The sequence below is a fragment of the Felis catus genome, chromosome E3, assembly GCF_018350175.1.
Source record: "Felis catus isolate Fca126 chromosome E3, F.catus_Fca126_mat1.0, whole genome shotgun sequence".
Taxonomy (NCBI): domain Eukaryota; kingdom Metazoa; phylum Chordata; class Mammalia; order Carnivora; family Felidae; genus Felis; species Felis catus.
This window is the reverse complement of record NC_058383.1, coordinates 13,897,450-13,924,640: the sequence shown is the minus strand read 5'-3', so window position 1 is coordinate 13,924,640 and position 27,191 is coordinate 13,897,450. Positions and strand designations below refer to the sequence as shown.

The 27,191-nt window shown below is 50.6% G+C and overlaps 1 protein-coding gene across 10 annotated transcripts in view; it reads right to left on the bottom strand.

Annotated features, from left to right (window-relative positions):
* Nucleotides 1–1,003: 1,003 nt before the first annotated feature.
* The window catches only part of AUTS2 (activator of transcription and developmental regulator AUTS2), a 1,119,695-nt gene continuing 1,093,507 nt past the window's right edge, over nucleotides 1,004–27,191 (bottom strand). For 6 of the 10 annotated variants that reach the window (XM_045047808.1, XM_045047809.1, XM_023246462.2 and 3 more), the window contains 11 exons: nucleotides 26,852–27,093; nucleotides 25,084–25,128; nucleotides 21,924–22,019; nucleotides 19,218–19,289; nucleotides 17,967–17,996; nucleotides 16,140–16,211; nucleotides 11,828–11,969; nucleotides 8,887–8,964; nucleotides 7,932–8,015; nucleotides 6,559–6,781; nucleotides 1,004–4,212 (listed from right to left, as the gene is read on the bottom strand). In XM_045047808.1, the coding sequence (XP_044903743.1) occupies nucleotides 2,964–4,212; nucleotides 6,559–6,781; nucleotides 7,932–8,015; nucleotides 8,887–8,964; nucleotides 11,828–11,969; nucleotides 16,140–16,211; nucleotides 17,967–17,996; nucleotides 19,218–19,289; nucleotides 21,924–22,019; nucleotides 25,084–25,128; nucleotides 26,852–27,093 (2,333 nt within the window). In that variant the 3' untranslated portion in view covers nucleotides 1,004–2,963. The remainder of the gene's footprint in view (nucleotides 4,213–6,558; nucleotides 6,782–7,931; nucleotides 8,016–8,886; nucleotides 8,965–11,827; nucleotides 11,970–16,139; nucleotides 16,212–17,966; nucleotides 17,997–19,217; nucleotides 19,290–21,923; nucleotides 22,020–25,083; nucleotides 25,129–26,851; nucleotides 27,094–27,191) is intronic. The other 4 variants (XM_045047810.1, XM_023246464.2, XM_045047811.1 and 1 more) reach the window with 3 other exon arrangements.

Below are 27,191 nucleotides of genomic sequence, written 5' to 3'. Positions count from 1 at the left end.
CGCCGAGACGCAGGGTCTGGAAGGTCCCGAGAACTGGCCATTCGGAAAACCAGCGTTTGTCGCGTTTTCCGATCCTCTAGTTTTTCTTCGGGTTATTTTCTCTGGTCTGGGAGTCGGGATATGAACGCAGGAGCAGAGCCAACAGGAGCGGGTCTTTATTCGGGAACCCCCTCGCTCTGCCCGAGCCCAGCTCTCCCGCCAGGACGGACTTCGGGTGCCCACCCCGCTTCCCAAACACCCTCCCTGGCCACTTCTGCGCGGATTCCCCAGAGAGCAGCCGCCCACGTCCCACTGACCCGGGCCGCTTTTGTCTTGTCCCCAGAAAGATAACACCAATCCAAACAATCTCATCCAAACAGCAATTTCATCAGGTCGACAGTTTTTTACATCTTGGAAAAACAAAACAGATTTCAGAGGACGAGGGGGAAGTCTGCAAACCGATGAGGGACAGGCCATGTAATTCAACGAGACACAGAGAGCGGAGACAGGAAAAAAAAAAAATACCGGGAAGGTCTTAAGTAACATACAACTGACCGAATCCACAGATTGAAACGCAAAGGAACAAGCAAGCAATGACTGTTGTCAGAGGCCCGAAATCAGATCTGTCACCGATGCAGAGAAAGCGAATGCGGAGGGGCTCTGAGGCGGGCCCCAGACGCGAGGTGGCACAGCGGCCACCTCGGCCCGTGCGTACATCCCCCGCAAGATCCGAAAGTACCTTCCCGTGACTTAACGGCTCGTCGCTGCGACCATCCCAAAAAATGAAAGTAAAAAAAGAACGTAAGATCCACAACTGACGGTGTGGGGCGCAAACGTTTACAGAACCTAACCGGCCGGGTCACACTAACTGCGTTAGGGAGGGCGACCGGCCGCCGTAGGTCAGCCTCGCGTCCTCACTCGGGCTGGGTTCAAGGTGTTTCTTTTCCAAGAGCCCGGTCTTGTACGTATGGCTTCTTCCCTAAGGTAACGATGGCCATTCTCACACAAACAAGCAGCTGGAAGCTTGGTTCACATTTTTTAATAACATGGCACAGTTTACATTACACAAGAAGGCTCCGCCGATGAGAACATGCTGAAAACTCAGTCGGTTTTCACGCGTCTTTTCACAGAGGGTCTAGAAAGGACTTTATTACATACAGGGTAAACAGCAAAAAGGTCTGTATAGAACAATCTCTTTACAATACCGAGAGCTACCACTATAGTTCCAGTGTATATATTCCTTGGGGTTTTTTTTTTTTTTCTTTTTAGTTGTTGTCTTTAAAAAAAAAAAAAACACTACACAACATCTGGAGTTCACAAAATCTGAAGCTCACAACTAAACCTTCAGTTTACTACTAAAATAGATCTCTCTGCTTATTAGAAACAATGGTCTGTAGTTAACTTTTTTTTTCTTTTTTGCAAAAACAGGATAACAACATCAGATAGCACTTTAATATACTAGAAGGACCCAATGGAACTAATTTTATTTCATACATATATTTTACAGTCCAGTAGACAAGATATATTGTATTTCTCTGCTAGTAAAGTCATATTCTCTCCAAATATGTAGACAAGAGGCTTAATGTATTATAAAAGTATGAAGACACATTAAGGTTGGTGCAAAATTAAAAACACACGCACACACAGAACTTTGTCTCTGCCACTGCTCACCCTCTGTAACTCTCCATGGCTCCCCAAGGTCGACCTGCCGGCTATTTCCCAGACTTTATTACCAACTGGAACACAGCGAGTCACATTAGGAAACGTGCACCTTAAACCCATCAGTTATTGAAAACAGTGAAAACATATCCATCATCTGAGAAAACGTGAAGCTTTCTTTCAGGATGTGTTTGGATGTAATCGAATCTCATTACAAACCGAGGAGGCGTGTACAGACAGGAAACAGGACACACTAAAACACGCATGGTTCCCACATGAGGTGTGTGTGAAGTCACGTGACTGATGGTGGCGACCTGTCTGTGTCCCCTGATTTTGGCGTCTGACAGCTCCCATCCTCCCTGGCACTGGGTGTTCAGGCCCTCGGCTCTCTTTCCCGGGGGCTGTGCTCCACCCCACCCCCACCCCCCACCCCCACCCCCCCACGGCCCGCGAGCAGTTTAACTTCGCGAGCCAAGTTTCAGCCCGGGTCCGATTTGCAAAATAGGATGTTTCTCCGTTTGGAAAAAAAAAAACAAGCAAGGAAAACAGAGTCCTATCACGTAAGCGCTTGTTCAGGGAAAATATGACCTTAAGTATGTTGTAAATGGATCTGAAAAGGCTCCTTTGAGTTAGGAGGGCTTTTGTGAAAAGCCCTAACATTCATTGCATAGTTGAAGGGTTTAGCTGTCTATAACAATATATGGGAACGCAGCCGTAGCCGACTGCACTCGCTGATATTCAGTTTGCAAATAGCACATTTTAAGAAGTATTAATGTATTATGTTACTTACTCTTGATCTATTTACATTTGTACAAAGTAAAGCTTTTATCTTACCCTTTGCATATATGAACCATTAGCTCACGAAGCAATGTGTTTTTGTGTTTCGTTTTTTGTTTTTTCTGTGTGTGTGTTTTTACATAGCTATGTACACGGCCTTCCTTTCTCATCTGAAGGAGCTTCGCACGATGGGCTGCGTGGACCGCTGTTTGTCTCTCCCCCAGTCACCACCGCGTCGCTGCGTGTCTGTCGTCTTCACCGTTTTGGTTCAAATCAAAAAGTCTTATGCGAGAAACCAAAAGAGTTAGAGACATGAGAACATAGGGCTTGGCTGAAAGATCTGAAAAATTTCAACATATGATATACAAAAAAAAAAAAAAAACCATTTCAAAATCTGCACTGGAGCCTATACATTTTTTACAAGGGGAGGAGGCGGGGTGTGCGCCCCCCTCCCCCAGTCTGGTGGGCCCGCGCTGGCTCCCCGTCTCCGGTCTGGCGCCCTGTTGGTGCGCAAGGGCTTCTCTTTCCTCCCTCGCGTCCTGCCCACCTTACCGAGCTTCGATATCCTTCAGGGTGTGGGAAGGAGGCCTCTCCCTCATCTCTGCAGACAGAGGGGTAGTCCTTCTGGGGGAGACCGGGCGGCCCCCCAGCGTGGAAATGAGCGGGGGGGGCGCGCTCAGCGCCGCCGTCGGGGGGGTCTTGTTGAGCAGTCCGTTCTGGTGCCCCGCGGTGGGGCTGATCCTGGGGTAGTGCATGCTGGGGAGCCCCGGGGTGAGGAGGCTGGGGTGCGGCAGGTGTCCGTCCAGGGAGGCGGGGTGCACGGGGTGGAGCCGTGTGTGTTCGTAGTCTTCTCTGAGCATGTGCAAGCGCTCCCGCTCTTCCAGGTGAGCCCCGCGCTCGTGCTCCCGCCGAGGGTCCACAGACAGAGGGTGGTGGTGGTGGTGGTGGTGGTGGTTGTAATCGTGAGGCTCCCTGTCCCTGAAGGAGCGATCGGCTTCGTAGAGCCGCGGCGTCGAGAGACGGTGCAGAGGGTCGTTCCTTAGCAGGAAGTCCCTGCCCAGCGGGTCTCTCCGGTGAATGTCAAGTTCTCGGTAGGGATCCCTCAGAGGGTCCCGTATGGGGTCCCAGTGGAAAGAAGGGTACGGGAACCGCTCTCCGCCCGGGATGGGGCTGATGCCCATGAACGGGGTCATCATGCGAGTCCTGTCCAGGCTGCTGATGCTGTTCATGGGGTGAATGCCCGTCACCCCCACCGTCATGGGCATCGAGGCCAGGGGCCCCGGGTGCACGCTGGACGAGGAGTTTGGAGGAGGTGGCTCCGAAGACCGGTGGGTCTGCGGGGCCTCCGGAGGCAGGTCGTGGTCTTCCTTGCGCTCCTCCTTCACCTTGACCTCCGAGCTCTTCTTGGGGTTCTCGTAGGCCGGCTCGCTCTTGCGCTGCTCGGCCTCGCGGCTTGAGGTGCTGTTGGGCCTGGCGCTCTCCACCACGGGGGTCCGCACGTAGGGTGACGGCACCCGGGCCAGCTGCTTGGCCTCTTCGCCCGTGGCTCGCCCCTCGTGGCCGTGGCCGTCCTTCTCCGGCAGGTGGCCCTCCTTCGCCTTGTGCTCGTCGGCGGTCAGGTCCTTGCGGGATTCCGAGTGGTCTCTCTCCCTCTCTTTGGATTTGTCTTTCTCGCGAGCCTCAGTGTTCAAATGACCCCTGATCTGTTCAGCGGAGCTACGGTTATGTCCCAGGGTGCTCACTGGGAGGATAGGTGCTGGTGAAGGGTGGCTGGAGTGTCTTTTCTCAACGCTTTCCCTGCGGAAGAAAAGAGGGACACAGAGAAGCAGATGAAATGGGCTTGCCGGCCTGGGGAGGGGCTGCCAATGAAATGGTGGTGGGAGAGAGGCTCGGGTCTGGCTCCCGTGGTCACTGAGGCAGCCGGATGTGCCCTTCGCGTGGCAAAACCGGCCACCCTGACCTTACTCACCGAGACTTTCACGGAAGCTTTCTGGGGACAAGGCACTGGCGCTGGGGCGGGTGGGGGTGGGGGGCAGGTGGGAGAGTCTGAGGGGGAAACAATTCTCTCTGCATGTGAGATTCACGTGCCTCCGTCAAGGCCACAGACGAAGCGCTTTCGGAGGGTGGAAATGGACCAACGTGGCCAACAGTGATGTGGCAACACAGCCTGCCTGTCTGGATTCCTAGGGTCACTGAGTGGTAAGAAGAAAGTTCTAAGAGCCCAAATGCAAAGACGATCTTTGCGATAACAGAGCCAGAGGGAGGAAGGGTGCGAGGGGCTTCGATCTCCCGGCATCGGGACGAGGGACCTGCGTCACAGTCAAGGGCACAGATGCACAGTGATCTCTGGGGCACAGCATGTGAGGGGGCTTTGAAGGGAGACCATGACGTCAGGGCTTGGGGGTCCCAAAGAGCACTTATACCTTAGGAAGGGCAAGAAAGCCCGAATCCGAGAAGAGGGGAGGGAAGCTGGGAGGCAGAGTGGGGTCCCCAGGCCTCGGGGGACAAATGGAGAACAATTTTAAGAGCCCCTGTGAATGGAAGTGTGGAACAAGAACTTGGGGGACCCGTTTGGGATGAGGGACTTAAGAGCACAGGGCAGAAGATTCAGAGCCACAGAAGGACAACAGAGGCCGACTTGGGAGACGTGAGACAGGCCCGGGCGTGTCGTGGGGACAGCCCCGAGACGGGACGTGGCCAAGGGGGGGAGCAAGATGCCTCGCCGGCCCGGTAGCAGCAAGGCTCCCAGGCAAGGGTAGTCTGCGGCGCGAGAATTAAGGAGGGTTCCCCTGCGGATCTGGTGTCTATAGCCAGCACGCAAGGCTAAGAAGAGGAAGAGAAGCGTCTAAAAGGTGAAGGACAAAGAAGAGTGTGTTTTACTAAGTTTCCTGACTTTAATCCAAAAGGCCGTTTGACTCCACCAAGAAAAATGTGGAAAGGTTTGCTGTCGCATGGTCTTCTGTGCCCTGACAGGCTACCCAAAGCTCCGGGATGCCGGGTGCGCCCGCCTCTCTTTGGCAGTTGACAGCTGAAAGCTGAACACTATGAACGGTCCTTCCGCTGCGTAAGAGATTGTTAACATACTGTCTTGAAGGAAAAATGGATTCTTTTCTTTTATAAGAAAGAAATCAGAAGGATGACCTCCGAGGAACGCATACTAATCGGACACATTCAGAGTCCGTAAAGCTGAATTCTTTTCAATCACTAGTGAGCACGCGTGCACACACACACACACACACACACACACCCCACACATCGTAAAGAAAACTGGAAGATTTGGATATTTGAGACTTAAGCACCAAAGCAGAGCGTTATTAGGTATTTTCTGTCAAGCATATCTCGTCTCTCCCCTGCTTTTTTCAGGTCATTCAAAATGCAAGTCTCCTACAGAAAGAAATCAGAAAGGGATGACATTCTTCAGAGAAAATGCTCTGAGACGTCTTCCTCTTTAAGGCCGTTTCTTTTTCGGGCATGGGTTTACCAAGCACAGAGATAAAAAAAAAAAACAAAAAACAAAAAAATGGTTAGTCAGGTTAATTATCCACTGGCAAAACAAAACCCACACCAGAAATGCTTGCCGGCACTCCTCTACGTGTAGGTTTGCAAAACTTTATTAGTCATCTGTGAGCCCAGGGTTTGAGTTTGAACGAAATTTGAGAAAAATGTGACGAGACAATGCAAACGTGACTTTCTAAAAGCAAACAAAAAGAAAGAGAGAGAGGGGGGGAGGGAGGGAGACAGAGAAAAAAACCTATGGATGATTTAATGGACTGCACGAACTTGAAAGCAAATATGGTATTGATTCATGCCGTGTGTGTTTGGTCCAAAGCTCCAACTCACTGTCTTTGAGAGCAAGATTTATATTTGGATACGCTAACGCTCACAGGGACTTCGGAGGCTCTAAGTGTGCATCTGTGTCTGAGTCGGGACACTCTCGCTGTGCTGCGATTTCATGCTACGGTCGCGGTGCACTACGGGGCCGAGGGGGTGCGCTCGGGGACTTGGGGGCCGGCCTCGGGCGGAGCGAGGAGCTGAGGCCACGGGGCCAGCTGGAGCACGAGGCTGGGACGGGGAGGGTGGACGGCTGCCCTTGGCACACAGCGGGCTTCCCCAGTGGGGCTCGAGAACGGTTTCTTTCCGTACCTTTCTTTGTCATCTTTACTAACAGATGAGTCTCGTTTATCTACGTCTCTATCTCTGTCATGAGCTGCAGCGGACGCGCTACGCTCCAGCTCGCCTGGCTTCAGCCAGGGCGGAGGGGTCGGGAACGACGGAGGCGTTCGGTGCAGCCGGTTCCAGGGCTCGTGAGGGCTGCTAAAGTTCTGCACACTGGGGCCATCCTTGTGGCCGAACATTGAGTTGGGTGCTGAAATGGTGAAGTGGAGAACAAAAAGGTTTAAGAGAAATTATATAATCTGCCGGAATGAAGGTACTTACCAAAAAACTTTTAACAGCACTCAGAGTTAAAATGAATACATATTATGGGGAGCTGGAAAAGGAAAGGAGATTAACAGATTCATTAGAGGAGCGCTCGTCCTACGCTGGAGGGGTAGCTCGCAGCTTTTGTTCTTAAACCAAAGGCGAGGGGGGCGGGAGGGGGAGCTTTAAGAAGGAAAGGGGCCAGATGGGTGTCAAGAGCGCCCCATCAAACACGTCTGGTGCATGCAGAAACCCCGAGCGTGGTGCACTCTCGTGGGGTGACTCGGGAGGAACGACGCTCGGCACGGAGGCACGGTCAAGCCGAGCCTCTACCCACAGCCCCGCGAGGGGGACCGCCGCTGCCCCCGCAGCGGTAGCAGGCGGAAACAGGTGACGTCACAGCCCGGGCAGGGCCTTGATCTAAGCAGACGCGGAAGGCCTCCGCGCCGGACAGAGTCGGGAGGGCGAGCTTAGAGTTTGCACTTGGGGCCTCCGGGGCCAGGAGAACGTGATCGATGGATGGCACGAAAGAAAACGTGTGGCGTGTTCAGCGGCTAGAGAATTCAGTGACTAAAAAATGAGCAGGTGCCGCAACTCTTCCCCTCCTAGATACTTTTGTAGTCGAAAACGACATGGCCCTCCCAGATGATGGACTATGACGTGTTGCCAGCTAGCTAGCCTCAGCCTGGTACTGTTTTCCCGCTATTTCCCGTCAAGTTCTCTCGGTGCCATAATGCCAGAGGCCAGGTGAGTGCAAAACTCCCCCCTGCAATGCGACTGTAGCTAAAGTCGTGGATAGCAGGGATGGAATATGGAGGAGACTGAGCTTAAGCAATGCTTTGGGAGTGCAGTCAGTGACGTCACTGCTCCTGATGCCCAGGAGGACATAGTCACGACGGGTTACCCTTGAGACGTTGCTTTCGACGGAAATGCACCCTCACCCCTAACTCCACTGCTGAGCCCTGCCTTTGCGATGACGTAAGCCAATGTGTTTCCCAAGAGGATCGTTTCCTTTTCGCTAGAAAGGTCTTGAGCCACAGACAGATCAGAGGAGACAAAGAGTCCAGGGCGGATTTTAAAAAGTTAGAGGTACTCACTAACTGAAGGATTTCCAAGTCCCCCGAAGGCATTGCCACCAACCGCTGCGAGGCCAGTGAACGTAGACGGACGGTTAAAAGGCTCTGTGAACACATGGGGAGGAAGGAAAAGGTTGGACTGGACTGAGTGAGGAGCACGAAGAGCTTCCAGGCAGGTGGGAAAGAGATGTGGGATCCCCGCCCTCTCTCTACCCAGACCCGACGTGTCCCTCCCGCTGCTACCAGGTTGTGCAAAAGGTTTTCGGTGCGCTCGGATTTGGGCACTGGATTAGCAAAATATTTACGAGAGCTGTCTTTCCAGAACTATGCTTTTTGCCCCATCCCTCTCGCCGGGTGGGGACTATCGCTCAAGCCCAGCAGTGTCTTAGGACGCCCTCCTGCCCTGTAAGTTCTAACAGAACAAATAAATGACATCTTAAAATGAGTCTCTCAGTGACGAAGCGCCGAAGTCGTGCGTATTATACACGCTGTCGCTGCACTGCGTATACACCATTGCCTGCGCCTGCTTGTCACATTCGCAGAAAATATCAAATAAATCAAGGCCGCAAAGAAAGCGTACGCCTTTGCGAGGGAGACCTACTCACGGTGAAAGGAGAAGGGATTATAACATAGCAGGTAATGTCTCCTCACCACATCACCTTGCCCCGCTGGGCGGGAAGCGGCCATCGTAAACGTGGATTCCCGGAGGTGGCCGGGCACGTGCCCACTGTGCCATCAGTCCCTTCGGGTGGGACGGCTACGGAGCACGCAGCTACTACTTTAAGGAGGTGGCAGCAGGGGTGCTGAGACACCCCGAGGGTGGACAACAGGTGCTGAAACTTGTTCCCAAGGGCCCTCATCGCCCCACGTGGTCAGGGAGGTGTCTAGGACCACGGCCGACTTGCCCGGAAGCACAGCAGAAAACAAAGGTTTTCCGAGACACGCGCGTCCTTTCCCATCACCGCGGGCAACTCACCCAGGTGAGCGGCAGGGTTAAGGAAGTTGCTGTGATGAGGCGGTGGCCCGAAAGGGGTCCCGGTTGGGTGTGCAGCACCTAGAAAGTCAGACACGGCGGGGTCAGGCTTCGCAGAGCGCCAGTTCCTACCATGCGGCCGGCTCCTCACTGCGTCAGGGCCCCGGGAGAACACTCGGGAGGAAACGCGTTAACGGAAGGGCACCCCGGCCACACACCGGGAGACGACAGGGTCCTGTTAGGGAGCAGAAAACCCAGCCGTGCCCTTTCTCCGGGCGGGGCTGGCCACCCCCAAAACGGGGCATGCAGCCCGAGAAGCGTGGGGAGATAGCGCAAGGGTAGGGGCGAGGGGGGTGATCCTGTGACCCAAGGAGTTTGAAGGAACGCCCGGTTACAAAGTGCTAAGCGAGGTTCTTCACTGAAGGACTTCTCAGAGCCGTTAGCGTGTTCCTGGGCTCGTTTTCAGAAAGGGGAGCATTTGGCCACGGGATACGTTCTTCCCGGAGCATGTTGGGGGGGGCAGGTCTTTCACTCTGAGGAACACCGAGCCTGAAACCACATTTTACGGTGCTTGGGAGCGGCTGTCGCGCAGCGGTGGGTCCGGGCCACGGTGCCTTGCCCCACGGAACCCCTTTCCCGAGGCACGCGTTAGCTGTCGGGAGGGGCGCTACGAGGCCTGGCCCTACGGAACCCGGGATCGTGCGTTGCACCAGGTGACAGGACGTGAGCGCCTTCAGGCAGCTCTCCGGCTTCGGTCCAGGAAAAGCTCCTTTGGTCCGTGTTTGTGGACACCAGTAACCCGCCCGCCAGGGCCCTTAGTGCTAGTTCAGCCGTCTCCTTTCCTTCGGTTTCCCCATCAGAATGTATTTCTTCAAGATGCCACAGCCTCCTTTTCCTGGAGGAAGCGGGGGAAGGCAAGAGGGAGAGGACAGACACAGGGTGCGCGCACAGGAGGCAGGGGAGGCCCACATTCCTAAAGGCTGAGGGCATCCCGGCTCCCGGGGCGGCAGGCCCGGCTTCAGAGAAGAGACTGGCCGGGCTCACCGGAGGGAGCGTCCTAAGCTTATTTCAGGCATCAGTGCCCAACAGCAAGCTGAAAGTGGCTGCATTTAACACGTGCGTGTGTGAATTAGACACCGCGGCTCAAAGTTTCACCAAATTATCATTCGGGGGCAAGATCCAGTGATGCTCATACTGAGAAAGATGGCCTCCCGGAACGGATGTATACACAGGGCCTCCATGAAGAGACTTTTCACTTCTCCACGATCTCTTGCATTTTGTCGAAGTTCCTACAAACGACTATAAATTCCCTCAGGAAGACGGATCAAATGGAGGAGTGCTGTCCCTCCCGAAACCCTGTGAACTCAGTTGATGCTCTGGGTCGCTGCTCCCTGGACGACCAGGTCTTCGTGGGGCCTCGGGCGTGGAGGAAGCCATGGAACCCGGGAGGACGTCTGTCACAGTCACGGACTCGGAGAATTGGAAGGCACCTGAGGAGTCATCCCTTCAGTCCTGGACGGTGACTTATCCTCCACCCAGGCAATGCAAAAATGATACTCCATCTCTACCGAGCGAACACCGTCCAGAATATTCATTAGGTGTTAACAGTGTTGCCAGCTAAATAAAAATGTGGCTGCACAGCCTGTGTAGTACAAGCTAATTAATGCTTCGATGAAGATTGGGAGCTTTGCTCAGCCCAGGGCCCCCAGGGGTGCCTTGCAGTTCCAGAATTATTGAAGCAAAAGCAGCCAATTCATCCACTTGGCTCAAACGGAAGCCAGGGAGAAATCTCTCTATTTCTCTCCAAAAATTGCTCTTAGTGTAGCTCTGTCTCAGAGCCTAGGTGCCATGGTAACAAAGCTTTCAAATTCGTCCCTAGACAGAACTCACAGAGCAAAACCTGAGACCTTAGCAAATTCCATCTAGCCTCAAGGGTGACTCACTTGCTTTGGCAACAGGGCCCATTATAATGATGATTTCTTGCAATGGGGGAGTCTCTCTCTTTCTGAATGGAAGAGCCTTAGGTCAACCCAAAATGAGTCTTGGATAAAAGCCTGGGAAGGCAGCAGGCAGGATGGATGTGAAACTTGTTCCCTCGGGACCAGGAACGGGGAGCCCCGTGAATATTTATGTCCAGAAGAATAAATTCTACTTAGCACGGTGGGTATGAAGTTATGAAGCCCGTCACCAGATTGAGCGCAGCGTCGCCATTTACAAGTATTAGTGAGCGGAGCTCTGTGCGGCAAAATGGCTTTCCAAGGCCTGGATGGTAAGGCTCCTCTGATCCCGAGAGGGCTGTTCTCGTTTCCCGATGCGCCTTACGGCTGTGTGTCCGCTGCCTTTTGTCTGTATGTCCTTGGAGCGGAAACGGGTCGTTCTCTGACGCAGTGACCCCCGGTTCCCACCGCCCCCGCTTTGGCACACCTAGGAGGCATTCGAAGGTTAATGAACAGATCCCTCAGGCGTTTCTACCCCGTCCTGCAAGTTTTCTACGATCAAATAATGAGCCGAAGCAACATGAGGCCCCGAAGAGAAAGATGATCTTTTTTTCTCTCTGTAATGAAAGAGGGCGTATCAGTGAAGAAGGGTCCGTCTCCCTAGACGTACTGGGATGTTGCCTTGCAAGCTGGCAGAAATTGTAGTTTTGGGTTTTTTTTTTCATGTTTATTTATTTTTGAGACAGAGAAAGACAGAGCATGAACGGGGGAGGGTCAGAGAGAGAGGGAGACACAGAATCTGAAGGGGGCTCCAGGCTCCGAGCCGTCAGCCCAGAGCCCGACGCGGGGCTCGAACTCGGACCGCGAGATCGTGACCCGAGCCGAAGTCGGACGCTTAACCGACTGAGCCACCCAGGCGTCCCAGAAATTGTACCTGCGAACAACATTCCTCTTTGAAGAGAAGAGTTCTCTTCAACAACAACTCTTTCCTCCAGCTCGGAACTCACCAGCGGCAGAGAACAAAGTTGAAGGCCGGGCCAGGTCATGGGGGTGGTGGATGGCTCCGAAGAGGCTGGGGCCCGGGGGGCGGCTCAGGAACTCGGGTTTCAATCCGAAGTCCAGCTTATGTGGGTCTGACTGCATCTGTTTCTAGGGGAAAAAGGGGAAAAAGAAAAGATGAAACCCTAAGAGGAACGGCAGGGAAGAACGATCTCAGCGAAGAGGCAGAGATGGTAAAAGGAGACTCTGTGAATGGTGCTCTTGGGCTGCGTGCTACAGTCAGGTTCAAGTTTACAAAAGCTGGGAGAACAACAGCCCACAAAGCACCTCACCCTCGAATGCCAGAAAAGCAGGTCAACCTACGAGGGGCTAGTGGGGCCTGCGTCCGGACGGGGCCAGTGTTCCGTCTGTGAGGTCATACGGCCTGAGGAATAAAACCCCTGATTCAAACTCGCCACCACTCCGAAACAGTTTATTATTCGCTGTAAAGGCCCATTTTAGCAAGTTTTTAAATGATAGTATTTCAAAGCTCATTTTATTAGGAATTCTGCATGAATAATCTGCTGTGCAAATTAATCGTTAATGACTCTATGCTGTACTCTAATAGATCACAGTACATTAGTAACGGGAAGTTATGATGAAATATTTGCACGCTACAAGCTAATTTTCAGATGCTCATTGTTACATATTAAAACAAAAACAAACACAAACAGCAACAAAGCAGGGGTACTCATCGAACGAACAGGGGTCTTTTTCTTGGCCCTGCCCCACGACTCCCGGAGGAAGAGATCAGCCAGGGAACCATCGAGAACTTCTCGTCTTTTGTTTTTGTTTTTGAGAGACAGCAGAGAGAGAGGGAGAGAGAATCCCATACAGGCTCCACGCTGTCAGCGCAAGGAGCCCAAGGTCCTTGACATAAGCTTGAACTTGTGACCTGTGAGATCACGACCTGAGCCGAAACCAAGAGTCGGATGCTTAAGCGACTGGGCCACGCAGGCACCGCCACAACTTCTCCTCTTGCGAAGCACTTGCCATCGGCCGCCATCGCTCTGTTTCCACCCAGTTGTATGTATCCACCCTCAAGCTACTCTCCGTTCACCTTCCCGGAAGGCTGTAGAAACTGGCTCACCGTTTCCTCCCTTCTGCACTGTGGCGTCACTCTTCAGGCCAGTGGCCGTCTCAAATACGGGGTTTTCTTTTTTAAAGAAGATTTTTTTAATGTTTGTTCATTTTTGAGAGAGACAGGGTGCGAGCAGGGGAGGGGCAGAGAGGGAGGGAGAGAGGCAGAGAATCTGAAGCAGGCTCCGGGCTCCGAGCGTCAGCCCAGAGTTGGACACGGGGCTCAAGATCGTAAACTGCGAGGTCATGACCTGAGCCGAAGTCGGACGGTTAAGTGACGGGGCCACCCAGGCGCCCCTCAAAAATGGGGGTTTCAGAGTTGCCCCACCTTCTTAATCCTCAGCAACCTTCTCTCTGAATCTCACGCCTCCCCTGATGAGCATCAACCCTGCCCCCCCCCGGCGGGGGGTGCTGGAGGCTCCATGCTTCCCTCCCTGTGCCCGTCCCCCTGCCCGGCCCTCCCCGCCCACCAGGCTCCCATCCTTCACGGCCCTTCGCCTGATTCTGACCCACTCCTCCAACCTCTGCCACCCGACTGACGCTCACAGTCCATTTGGGCCTGCACCACCTCAAACTCCCTCGTGTCTGCCCTGAGCACACTCCCCGTCCCGAGCACAGCCCCGTCCCGCTGTATACTAAAGTCAACAGGAGGCCTCTGGGCTAGCTTGCGTGAGAATCCGGGACGACCGAAGTACGCCCTTCCCTCACCCACTCATCCGCTGTGCCCGCTCGAGATGAAACGTCCCTGATCGCTTCCAGCCGGAAGCGGATAGCACGTTCCATCGCTTCTCATGCGTACGTGGGTATGGTCGCTGGAGAGTGCTGGGCAACTAGACAGCAGGGCAGGTGAGGGCCCTCTGAGCCTGGCACCCGAAGTAATCTGCAGGTGGTATTTGGGGAGTACTAACAGAATGAGGAAACGCACACTACAGGCAAGGGGACAATGCCATTTCTGCACAAATCCACAGGGCAGCGACAGCCAGACCCCAAACCCGAGCTTCTAATTCACTATAAATCCTTGAAAATCTTCTGGGTGCCTCTTTTAATTTGGTTGCCAGATTATTTGGTGCTAATACTGCACGGTACACAACACAGCACATTAACCACAACTTAGGTCCACGAAGCCATCCAAGCGGATGGCACCTGGGGATTACAAAGAGCTCGCTGGGAAGGGGAGATGAGCAGCCGTCTTCGTGTGCAAGATGGCTTCCTAATTGAATTGAGATAATGAAGGTTTTAGTCGCCGGGGACACCTTCACGGGGAGGAAGTTGCTAAAGTAGCACATACAACACCCTTCATCGCTTGTAACCGAAGGAGCTACGAGGAGGGTTGAGTCTCACCTACCGATCCGCTAACCGCCATCATCCAGAACAGAGAGGGAACTGGCCTGAGTGTCAAAATTTAGTCAGCGTCCTAAGCACGCAGGTTTGCTAAACCATCGGGTTTCTAATTAAACCTCGCCTAACAATAAAATAAAAGTGAGCAAAACTCACTGACGGGACGCTAGGGGAAAGAGCAGGAGAGCGGGTACTTGGCACCGAAGCAAAATAGCTTAGTGACCTCATTTCTTGAGGTCGGCTTTTTAACTTTTAGCTAGGTTGTTGTTGTCGTTTTCAATCATTTAATCATTAAAAAAGAAAACAGGGGCGCCTGGGTGGCTCAGTCGGTTGAGCGGCCAAGTTCAGGTCAGGTCGTGATCTCACGGTTCGTGAGTTCAAGCCCCGCGTCGGGCTCCGGGCTGACAGCTCAGAGCCCGGAGCCTGCTTCGGATTCTGCGTCTCCCTGTGTCTCTGCCCCTCCCCTGCTTGGGGTCCCTCTCAAAATAAATGAAACAAAACAAAACAAAACATTTCTGTGACAACCAGCTCTCCCTCCTTTATTTATCAGCTTTTTTTTTTTTTTTAAGTTATTTATTTATTCAGAGCCAGCGAGCAGGGGGCGGGGCAGAAAAAGACGAAGAGAGAGAGAGAGAGAGAGAGAGAGAGAGAATCCTAAGCAGGTTCTGCACTGATGCGGGCATACTCACACAGACATGAAACCTGAACTTGTCAGTTATTTCTGTTACAACTACGTCAGCTAGTGATGCCTCGTCTGGTCTCCTGCAGAAGGCTCTTGACCCTATCACGAACCGCGAGATCATGACCTGAGCCGAGGTTGGACGCTCAGCTGACTGAGCCACCCAGGCGCCCCTCAAATATGGGGGTTTCAGAGTTGCCCCACCTTCTTAATTGTCAGCAATCTAATGGCTAGCACGTAAGTGGCCGGAAAAGTGGAATGTAGTATTCATCTGTGTGACAAAAACACAGCCAAAAGAAGCAAAATAATCTGCAGGGTAACGGGCCGGAGGTGGTTCTGACGGGTACTGACTGTTTTCTAACCTGTGTCACCGGTCACCAAGATGACTAAGGTCACTGCGAACCAAACACGACGTCTGAAAGAGAAATTCTTTTTTTATTTTTTTAGGTGTCTTTTTTTTTAATGTTTGCTTATTTTTGAGAGGAGGAGAGAGAGAGCATAAGCAGGGGAGGGGCAGAGAGAGAGAGAGAGAGAGAGAGAGAGAGAGAGACACGGAATCAGAAGCAGGCTCCAGGCTCTGAGCTGTTAGCACAGAGCATGATGCGGGGTTCGAACCCACGAACCACGAGGTCATGACCTTGAGCTGAAGTCAGACACTTAACCAACTGAGCCACCCAGGCGCCTCAAGAAATTCTTAACGCCACGTGTTGCTGATGGAAGCTTAGTAGCATCCCATAGGGTCTAAAGGGCTCTATCAGCTTCCCAAAGTCATAAGATGAAACCAATGCACCAAATCTTACAGAAATGAAAACTTCCGTGTGTGGCTGTTCCCAGACACTCTGTTATTTTCTGTATAAACACGTGGTTGCTATAATTAGATTACCCCTTTTTGCAGGATTTAATCTAATTTGGATCAATATGATGACAAAATCCTCTAAAAGGAAAAAAAAAAAACAAACCATCAGGGAGTTCTTGGTTTATTCCTATTTTATCATTTTATTGGTGGTTTCCCTAATTAATAGTAAGATTCCCTAATAGCATCTTCTTGCCAGTGGATCTTTAGAAGCTGTTTAAATGCCTCCTCCCTCCATCCGGAGATCCCTCCCCACCACCCCCCACCCCCCCGCCCCATGCTCCTGTCCCCCTGCCCCCTTCCCCCGCCAGACCAGGAAGGCAAGACTGACCTTGACTTTCTGTTGGTGGTGGTAGATTTGCCAGGCGATGTGAACATGCATAGCACACCACTTCCCTGGTTTCTGGAACAACAAAGAGCAATGTGGTCACAAGAAGACCTTCCAGAGAACAGCATCTCCCAATTCCTTCAGAGCTTTTCAGCAGATTTTGGCTGCAGACGCTCTTTTTCACGGCCCGGTTGTGCTCAGTCCCCCCTCCAAGTGCCCTCTCTTAGCGGCTGCCCAGGGCCCAGGCCTCAGGGAACCCCCGGTCAGCTCTGCCCCTCCTCCCTTGGGGCCCGAGCTGGAAGCCACTGCTCAGAAAGCCACACTGGACGGGGACCTCCCCGGTTACCGAGCACAAGATGGCAAAAGCCCGAGCCCCACTCTGTGTCTCTTCTTTCTTTTCTGGTGCCAACTGGCAGAGCGGGAGAGGGGGAAGCTGTACCTAACAAATGCGGCCATGCTACCATGCAAATCGGCTGTTCAGAAGAGCTAATTAGGGAGCGTCTGTGAATCGGTTCAAAACAAGAGAGGGTACAGAAGAACCCGCGGAGCCTCCCCCAACGCGGTTTTGTGTTAACCCCCAGAGCGGAACAAAGAAATTCACATTTCCATTGAGGCCCTGTTCCCACAAACGCTTCGCTAAGAGTCAACTACCCGCTGGTGTTCTTGGGTGCCGCTCGTTCCCAAGTGAAAAGAGAAGAAACAAAGAGAGGGGGTTCCTTCCTGTGCTCTAGGCCTCTGCTGCTGTCACGTCTGGGAGTGTATCGAGCCACGTCTCTCAGATCAGTTCACGTCTTGCTTTCCAAGCAGAGGAGTAACTGAGTGAGCTGTCTTACCACCCTGGAGGGCAGGGACCACCTCCTGCCAATCCGTTTGTAGTCTTGTTGCGTAACCTACTCATAAGCTCCCGACACGCGCTCAGTAACTACAGGCCAGATGAGAGGAAACGCTGCCCCATTCCTACATCGGCAAAGGACAGACGCTTCTGGTTTCTATATTAAGGAGCTGTTTCTGAAAGATATCCTTAAATCCAAGTCTGGGGTCAGTTCTCTTGTCATGAAATCATGGGTCATCTGAAATCACCTACGTGATGACACAGTTCTCCTTTGTTTCGCTTTGGAGAAATTGAATTATCTGATGAGAGGCGCCAGAAATGGGTTAAGTGTAGCTGGAAATCTATCCATCCATCTTCCATCCGACCATCCCCCTCCCCAGTAAGTCAGCGTTTATTCAGAGGTCATCTCTTGGCCACTCTCCAGACCACTCAAGACATTAACAAAACCAATGCTTAGTATGGCCCTCTTCTGCACCAGAGAAATAGGTTGAATGGCTCTGAGGGTCAACATCACGTACCACAGAATGAGGCAGCCACCCGCCCAGATAAATAGATGGATCGAGTGATCTATCTATGTATCTATGTATCTGTGTATCTATCTATCTATCTATCTATCTATCTATCTATCTATCTATCTATCTATCTCTTCTAGGTGCAGGAGAGACCACAGAGCTCAGTGAAATCCTAATTTCTGCCTTTAGCTGAAGACTTCCCACGTACGTTCCCACTAGTCAAGCTTTCAGCAGCCCTACCAACAAGATACGGTGCCTCAGTTGAATGTTCTGTTTGCTTTCCCTCAATGGCCTGGCTTCCTCCAACACTCAAAGCAACACAATGTGGGCCATTTCCAATTACACTACCTGAAAAGCCCAGCCACTCTCCTCCCAACATTTTATTTCAGCGTTTCTATGGCTTGTTTCCTTGTAATGGATTTGTATTTTTAACCCGCAGGGAGTCAAACAGAGGTTGCAAAACAGTTCTAGAAGAAGCTCTCTTACCCTTAACATAGGTCTGAAAGGATCTGTCAACTGTGAAGAGAAAATGACAACTCGGTTACATGCCTGTCACTCAAACAATTGCTCTAATTAACAAATTTGTAGTGCTTCATTAGGAGGGGAAATTAAAATGTTAGAATTTTACTTTTAAATGAAGCCCTTTTAGAGAATAATTAACCCATTTTCACACGATCAAAAGTGCCAAGCGTCCCTTCCCCCACTTCACAAGCCTGGGCACGTCCACGCTGACAAGCCCCCCGACCAAGTTTAATCAATAGCAATTTGCCCTCCGGCAACATGATTTGCTCACATTACACATCTGAACAGCCCTTCTAACCACACCGCCTGGGTTCTAAGGGAGGACGGCCTCCGGACCGTAGACCTGGAAGCCTGGGTACCCAGGGGTTTCTGGGAGAGCTGTCCTCTCCAGACGTAAGGTGGAACCAACGCACTCCATGTGATGACCGCACACTACTTAGAGGTATTACACACTTTTGAAAGGGTCACTAAACATCGTAAAAATACTTACGCAGCTAGTTCATTTTTAACTTCTAACCTAACTCTGGTCATCAGTTTCTGACTGCCCCTTAGCCAGGGAAGAAGACGATGTTGTAAAAAGTCACCGTCTGTCCACATTTACTCTAAAGCCAAACGTAAGTAACAACCCACGAGACAAGACTGCATCTTTTGTAGAACCTCCAATTGTTTTTGAGAGGCGGTGGAGGTGTGCGTCATGAACGAGTGACATAACCAAAGCGCAAGGGACATTTGACTCAGGTCAGAGGAGGATTCTGCATTACAAGTAGGGTCCAGGAGCGCTGTTGGGGTTGGGGGGGGGGGGTGCGGGGAGAGGGTCCTGTGATGTCCAGGAAGAAAAGTGCTTCACGCTTTTCCATTCAAAACATTTTATAGTTACTTCTTCGGTGAGAATATGTAAGGGGACGTAGACAGAGAAGACGGGTCAAACAGAAACTACACAAGCTGATAGTGCCCACTTCCTGGGCTTGGACCACAAGCCATTTGTCTTCTCCCCTGCTGGTGAGCTGCTCCCCTTGTGTCATCAGCCACAAGGGAGCAGGGGAGATTTTGTTCTCTAAGAGTGACTGGCATTTTCTTGCACAAACTAGAAGGAACAGCTCCCACGGCAGCTCGCTCAGATGGGCTGAGGAAGGTGCGTGACCTGCGCCGGCTGGCCCGCAGAAACAAACAGGCCCTGGCGTTACCTGTGACCAAGCCTGACTTTCTTCTACGTACCCTCGGGTCCTTCTGGAGCAGAGTGTGCGGGACGGTCCCGGGTCGAGCAGCAACATCGATAGGGTTGGAGGTCTACAAATTAATCAGACCACAGCTTAGGAGGCATAGAACACATGACCTGAAAAGCAAGATCTTTCTTTTCCTTCTAAAATAATGCAAGTCACACGTCGATTTCGTTTGTTTGTTTCATTCTGGAAGACGAGAGTTCACAGAGGCATCTCCCCCAGTTGATCACACATGTTCTTCAAGAGGACCCGCTCCCTAGTTTCTCCGGGGACCCTGACCCGACTTTGCCCTGTCTGGGGAAGGCATCCAAAAGCAGAGACGTGGACCACGTCACTTCTCACCGCAATAAGCAGCACAGGACCAAAGAGAAGAAACATGTGAAAGGACTGCCCCCAACTCCATCTTCTTCTGAGACACGGACGGCCCTGTCACTGTGTCTTTTGCGTTACCACCAAGCACTCTAAGAACTGCTTGCGTGAACGTCGCGGCCATTTGCTGCACCAGGTGCCCCTCATCGGAATAACTGCAAGTGTTTCACAGACATTAAGCTAACTCTAAATTTTAACCGGCAGACAATAACAAGGAATTACGCTCAGTCATTACTCATTAGCAGGGGTGGAAATGGAACAGGCGGGCCTGATTCAGGGACTGCACACATCTCCTATTCACTGATTCCTACGGTAATTCGGCTTCATCTTTCCGAAACCACCACCATTCTTGGATGTCATTCGTAACAATAACCTTATCCACAGGCTTGTGTCCTTTGAATTTACGGCAACGACAAAAAAGCCTACTCCTGGCGCTCGCAGGCCCTCCCATCTGGGGGGACGGAGGAGTCAGGACGTGTTTCACCAGGTATCTTATTGCAGAAAGCACAACTTCGAGGACTCCCCTCACACCAGAAGTTAACGCGGGTGGGAAAAGGGCTCAAGCTTAGGCACAAAGCTTGCCTATAAGGAGAAGGGAGGGGAGGGGGAAGCATGAAAGAAAAGCAGTCAGCTGCTGTACAACTAACAATTAAGCTGGAGTTGTTAACAGCCTGATTTGCATACATATGAAGAACTCCGCTAATGAACTGCAATCTACATATTCAATCAGTAAGATGGCCTGGAAAGGCCTATTGCAACACCAAGAGAGACACTTTCTTGCCCAGATGTAGTTTTCTGTGTGATTGGATAATTGTGAGTGAGGGAAATAGTCTAATTTATTAAATGACCTAGCAGTCTGTTTGGAGAGGCACTGGAGAGTTGGTGCAGCCCAGAGGGGACAGACCAGGGCCCAGGGTGTGAGGGTGCAGGGAATGGCAGACGGGGGGGAGGGGTTGGAAAATCATTGTCATTTCATCCCAAGACAGGAGGGTTTCACAGGGCCATCACGCAAGTCCCAGGTATGGATAACCCGGCCTATAAGCCACAATTCCAAGCAGATAGATGTCACTTCTGAGGTGTACCTCGTCCTACCCCCAATGCTTTTAAATGTCTTTTCCTGTTTCTAGTTTTATGACAACGTGCCTCTAGAAAGGCAAAATGCGCTCATGCTGGAAGACCCTGGCCCCAATCTGGTGTTTCCTCTTAGAAATGAGATCGGGAATAATAAACAAATAAAAAGGAAAACCAAAAACCACACACAGCAAACTTCCCTACTTAAAAAGTCTGAGGACGGTTACTCACATAACTGCATTTCGCTTTTGTAAATTTTTTTTTTCAACGTTTTTATTTTTGGGACAGAGAGAGACAGAGCATGAACGGGGGAGGGGCAGAGAGAGAGGGAGACACAGAATCGGAAACAGGCTCCAGGCTCTGAGCCATCAGCCCAGAGCCCGACGCGGGGCTCGAACTCACAGACCGCGAGATCGTGACCTGGCTGAAGTCGGACGCTTAACCGACTGCGCCACCCAGGCGCCCCTCGCTTTTGTATAAAAATAAAGAAGGGGCTGTGATAAAGTCGCATAAGGGCAGAGTGTCCTGAGAACGACTCCTCTCTATTGACCTTCAGAGAGAAGCCTAGCCCCAGATGAGTAGGATAACACTGACTAGGTAGAAACGAGTTTAGTTATTTAAAGGGCCAAAGGTTAATTTCCCATGAGGCTGTTGGTCTTGACCTTGGTAAGCATGACCACGGCTGAGGGAGGACTGAAGCAGAGTAGGGCCAGAATTTGCAGACAGACAGGGCTCAGGAGCAAAATGGGGAAGAGGGAGCAGAAGCGTCTTCCCCTCACACAACGGGAAGGATGCAATTTTAGTTTGGAATTGTTCTCTTCCCGTCTCTTACCATCAGTCAAGGCTCAGCTTTGCCTCTTTGCTCGTAACATGTAACCCAGGGACAACTTGGTGCACACATATCTGACATTTCATACATTTCCTGACCAGAAGCTTACGTCCACAATACGGGCAATAAAACATATATACGTATTCTGTATATTTTCAAGATTATAGGAAATCGCGGCTCAGCTGAGATTACATGGATAATACAGATTGAAAATGCAATTCGGGCTGAGGTTTAAAACTCAGAGAGAGGGCTCGCAAAAAAACCCCCCAAAGACCCAAAAAACCAAAACGTCGCTCTAATCCTGGCGGTCACTTCGGATTGGGAAGATTAGTCACTGGCGGGCAACAGGATAGAGAACCCACCCACCCGCACGCCTAGCCTGGGGCTCGGCTTGTAAGGATGCTTGCCTATTTCCACGGTAAGGTTTCTTACCTTCGGCTGAAATGCTCCTTGTAGTGAACCAAAAGGACCAGTGGGTGGAATCATAGGGGGGATGCCCGACACTGCAGGAGGGTAGGAATGGAAGAGCTGTGGCCAAAGACGGAGAGGGGAAAAAAAGATTTTAGTAGGAGGCAAATGGTATATTCCAATTCCCTTCCCATAGAACGACATCAACATTAGCAAGCCAGATAATCTCAGTTTGATGCTATTAGTCAAGAAGCCAGGATGAGATGATCACACAGATGTGCCATGAATGCTTAACTTAAAAAGTTAAAAGTAGTTCAGAATCAATCAGCCAACAAATGACGTCCCAGATGAGGACATCATTAGAAAGGGAGCTTTTCTAATTATTAATTGTTAAATCGGATAGAAGACCTAAATGGTTTGAGATTTTAATGTGCATCAAAAACAGGAGGGGTGCTGAGCCAAATAAGATGCCCGGAAAATTACAAGTTAATTAGAAAAAGGAAAAAAAAAAAAAAAAAAAGAAAAATTAGGGAAAAAGGAAGAAAAAGAAGCAACTCTTTATGAGTTCCAGGATTTTATACCATTAAAACTCAATTAGTAATTTTAGATTTTTAATAGTTTGAGGAAATGAGAAAATATGCACAATCCTTGCTTCATTACGTTGTTCCAGAAGTGGCAGTTTCAGAGGACAATTTAATTGTCTCATCTCAAATGATGACAAATATTTGTGGGAGGGTAAAACGAAACGATTCAGTGTGCACTTACAACGGAGCTACTGTTTTCTAGAAGGTGGACAGGCTCACTGGGGGCTACCCACACCCAGCCCTTGCTGTGTCCGACCACTCAGTGCAGGGAGAAGAATGATTCTGAATTAAGAATATGAATTTTCTGGAATTAAGAGGACACGATGGAGGAAAGAAATATGCAGCAATACTGAACACAAGGCACAGACATCGTTTCCTCCTTCTAGAAATTGAGTATTTCCGAGATCCCACTGCTCCGATTCCATTTACTTTGATCAAACCACCATACAGACATTGAAGTCGTGGCCCACCTTTCGGGTTGCATAAAATGTCAAAGACACGATACTAAGAACTCACGCTTTTGCTAATGATGCCTTTCTGTTAGCTATTTCTAGGTAATGGCTGAAATGCCCATTTTGCAATCCTGTTTTCAGGGCACATGCTTTTCTGTGGGTCTTTATTTCATTTTGCTCCCTTCAATGATGCAGCAAAGTTTTTCAGACTAATTGATATTGAACTAAATCCACTTAAACAGTGATTGCGAGCCAAGTGCCCTCATTTAAAACTACTTTTAAGTCTAAAATTGTGTTTTAGATACTTGAGCGCATTCCATCTTAATTCCCCTTATAACGTCCTAATCCCCAAAGCAGGGGAGACTAAGTACTTCATACATTATCCACTATAACTAATAAAATGAAATAACCCTCCCCCAGTATACTGTATGAAGCGGTGTAATTAAGTACATGCCACACTAAAACACACTCAAGTCTCTAATACTCCGCCTCTCGGTGGGTATATTGCCTTTAACGTTTTCAATACAAAAATTAGATATTTTCATTACTGTCCTTCTGCTGTTACAGTCCATGACTGACCCTCTTAGAATACGGTCCCCTATTCTGGACTCCCCACCCCCCACCGGATGAAAAACCTGAAGTATCTAAGTAATAAAACATAAACCTGCCGGAAATTCAGGCCCCCGGGCTTACTCTCTATCGTACTTCTAGGACCGCCGGTGGCACACGCATGTAGGAAGGCTCTACACTTGGTCCAGATTTACTCAGAAGTAAATCTGAGCCACTGGCTGAGCACGCTAAACTGTCTCTAGGAATGACTTCCTTAGCCAGTCCTTCGCTGAAATCCACAAGCACAAAGGGCAGAAATCTGATGACCCTTAAGGACGGCACCACTCGCGGGACAGCGCTAAAGAGGAAGCCCAGGCGTCTACTGCATTTTGCACGTCCGTTAAAAAAAAACAAAAAATGCTTTTGTATCACAGTGCTGTGAGCAGAAAGTGCCAGAACAACGTGGGGCTCCGGCACTCGGATACACTTTCCGCATCTCTTCCTGAGGAGGCTCCCTCACGTCATGTCTGCACGTCTCTAGAGTAACTGATGCTTAATTGATTTCTAATATCTTGCAGTTTTGACTTCTCGGCTGGCTACACTCTGGACTAAGGCAGGGTCTGATTATCTGGTTCGGAGTAGGAATGAGCTCACAGGCTTTGCTGATCTACTGAGGAGCACTTCTTTCCAAGCAAGCATAGGTGAGGACGGATGGACAACGTGGCTACAAGAAATTACTCCTCTTCTTTCTTTCTGGTGTCGCTTGAAAAATATGAATAAACCACTGAGCAAAGAAACTTGCAAACTTTCAGGTAAGAAGGATGCAGTATTCACTCCATAATCAAAATATCATGGTAAGATGTACAAGGTGTTTGTCTTAGAAGATAAATAAGTAAAGCCCTCGTCTCACGTCTCAACTGAAATGTATCGAAAGAGGCTGGTGCCGATTTCAGTTCTAGAACCGTACTCTTTAACGTGGCATAAACGAAAAAATTTTTTTGTTACATAAAGAAGAATGAGGTTAAAGGGGAAAAACCATGTATTTCAATCTTAGGACCCTCTTTGACTGAAATGATAGTTTTTGGTTTTGGTTGTAACAAGCCCAGGAGAACACGACCAGCCACGTGGGAGAGGGGTCTACATTTAGTCAGGAGGAAATAAGAATCCGCTTTTGGAGGACTTAGGAGTCAAAAAAGACGAACGACATTCTGTTCGGAAGAAATACTTCACGTTGGATTCTGGGAGATCTGTGCTGAGGCTGTTTTGGGCAATCCCTGAAATCCTGTGATTCCAGGGTCTCCTGCGGCCACAGTGACTCAAGTGCAGACCCCCCACTTTGAGGACAGACGCCTGGCTCGCAGTGAGGTTCACCTGTGCTTTAAGGTGTCAGGCGCGCTAATGATCTTTTGATTCGGAAGAGGATACTGCATCTTTACCAGAAGCAAACGTCACAAAAGCAAGCATCCAAAGTGACGAGGCGCAATGGGAATTCTCGCAAAGATGATTAAGGAAGGCTGCTAGTCATTTACTGATCTGTGGCAAGAGGACAAAAATGGAAAAGCAGTTACATTGAATGTGTAGCATGATAACAAGACTCACACTGTGCCGGTAGAATGGGTCAACTTTTGTAGGGTATTTGTCAAACTGTAAAGGGATCAAAGCAAAAGCTAGTTACTTAAAGAGTCTACATTTCTGTTCACGGCTTCGGCGGAGGCAGCCCTGAGCGAGCCTCTCCGCCGTTAATTAGGCTGTCAACAGACTCCGCGACCTCGTTGTAACGTGAGAAACCGTTCTCGACTCCTGAGTCCCTCCGACAAGACAGGGGAAACCAAAGTGAAAACGCAGACGGTGCGTGGCGGGGCCTGGCCACACCGGAGAGTCATTTCGGTCTACATTTAGAGACCGGCATAAACCAGACCTTGAAACTGGAGAAAAGGGGCAATTATTCAGATACATCAAAGGGAAGCGAGCATTTGGTCTGATTTATCCAGAGAGTTCCCTCCATTTCCATCTTCCTTGTGGCTGAAGAACTGTATGTTCAGCCACCTGCTGAAACGTATTAGACCCAAATATAAAGGAATCTGGGAGAGGTCTTGGAACTTCTCTTTTGAGCAGAAAAGAGTATCCCACCGCTTCCTCTAAATAACATCAACGTCCTGGTGCTACAACCCACCCTTAGTTAGATTTGATTTAACAGCCCACTCAGGCTGCCATAAATTCTTTCCCCAAATATTAAGCCCTTAAAAAACGTAACTGTTGAGAAGGACAACAATTCATCCAGAAAAAAAAAACATACAGGATTTACTATAGGAAAACATTTTGGTCCCAAGGCCTCATCTCGAATGTTCTCCTAAATAAAATTTACAAGATAAACTTTAAAATTCCATCTTTAAAAACATTAAGTAGAACAAAATGGGAGGGGGAGGGAGGAGAGGACGCAAAGTTTGGTGAAGGGCGCACCTCTTAAAAATCACGGAATTCAAATCTGTTCTCGCCATGCCGACACTAACTGCCTTCAAATCAAGTAATTTCCTTAAATATGAAAAATTAAGTCAGTAAAACACTCTAATACTCACTGTGGCAGACAGGGCTCTATCTCAGAATACTTAGCACCCTAATATGGGACTGTTCACTACAGTTTGTAAGTTAAAAAAGAAAAACAAATCCCAGGTGGCTCATCCAGCAAGGGCCAGCCCCGGGTCAAGACCAAGATCATGTCCTTGGCAATGGCAGCTCTCATCACGGGGCCGACTTCTGCCCCTGTGGGTGCATCGCTCCTTGGCCACTTGCCGACAGAGCAGGATGCCAGACTTGGGCACCGTCTCATGAAATACAAAAAATATAACCCCCGCCCCCAACAAAACAGGCTTGGGGAGCCCCCTGAAAGAGCAGGGGTAACGGATACAGTCCAGATCTTCTGACGGCTCTCTCCCCTCCTCCACCCTCCTCCTGACTCCCAGTATTCTATGAGCATCTGTTTGCTATTATTACTCGGTGCGAAGCACCGACAGATACATTTTTACACATGGTGGCGACCCCCCCAAGATGCTCAAAAAGGCACAACTGCCCTTGAAGAAGTTAACTACCGACACTGGCTGGGACTGCTTGGAGGGCATCTAAAATACCCTCCCCTCCGCCCACGCGCACACACAGTGCTGGACGGAACTTGCTAGAAAGAGGCTCCTGCCTCGAGCCCCGGGTCAGCGCTGCCCGGAGCAGGGCGCACTCCTTTCTCTCCAGCCAAGACGGACGAGGCCAAAGGAGGCCCCTAAGTGGCCAGCGCTCCCCACCCGGTCTCCTGTGCCCCGACGGCCCATTCCGCCCCGGCGTGCTGCACAAAAGAGAGTCGTGCTCTACTTATCCTCACATTTCTGCCTGGGGTACGCACCATGGGAGGTGCTGGCGTCGGCATGATGGCGGTGGGGGGGATGGCGTGGGGGAACGGCGTGAAGGTGTGCTGGTGCGTGTGCTGGTGCGTGTGCTGGTGCTGGTGCTGGTGCTGGTGGAACTCGGTCCGCAGGTAGGGCGGAGGGCCCAGGGAAGCCCCGCGGTCAGCACTCTGAGAGGCCAGAAAGCGTGTGTTCAGTTCCTGTCGCAAGATGTCTTGCTCTGGAAAAGAAGGAAAGGGAGAGGGTGATGCTTCCCCCCCCCCCCACCCCGTGTGGTATCCTTTGGATAAGGACACCCGAGGCCCTGACCAGAGAGGT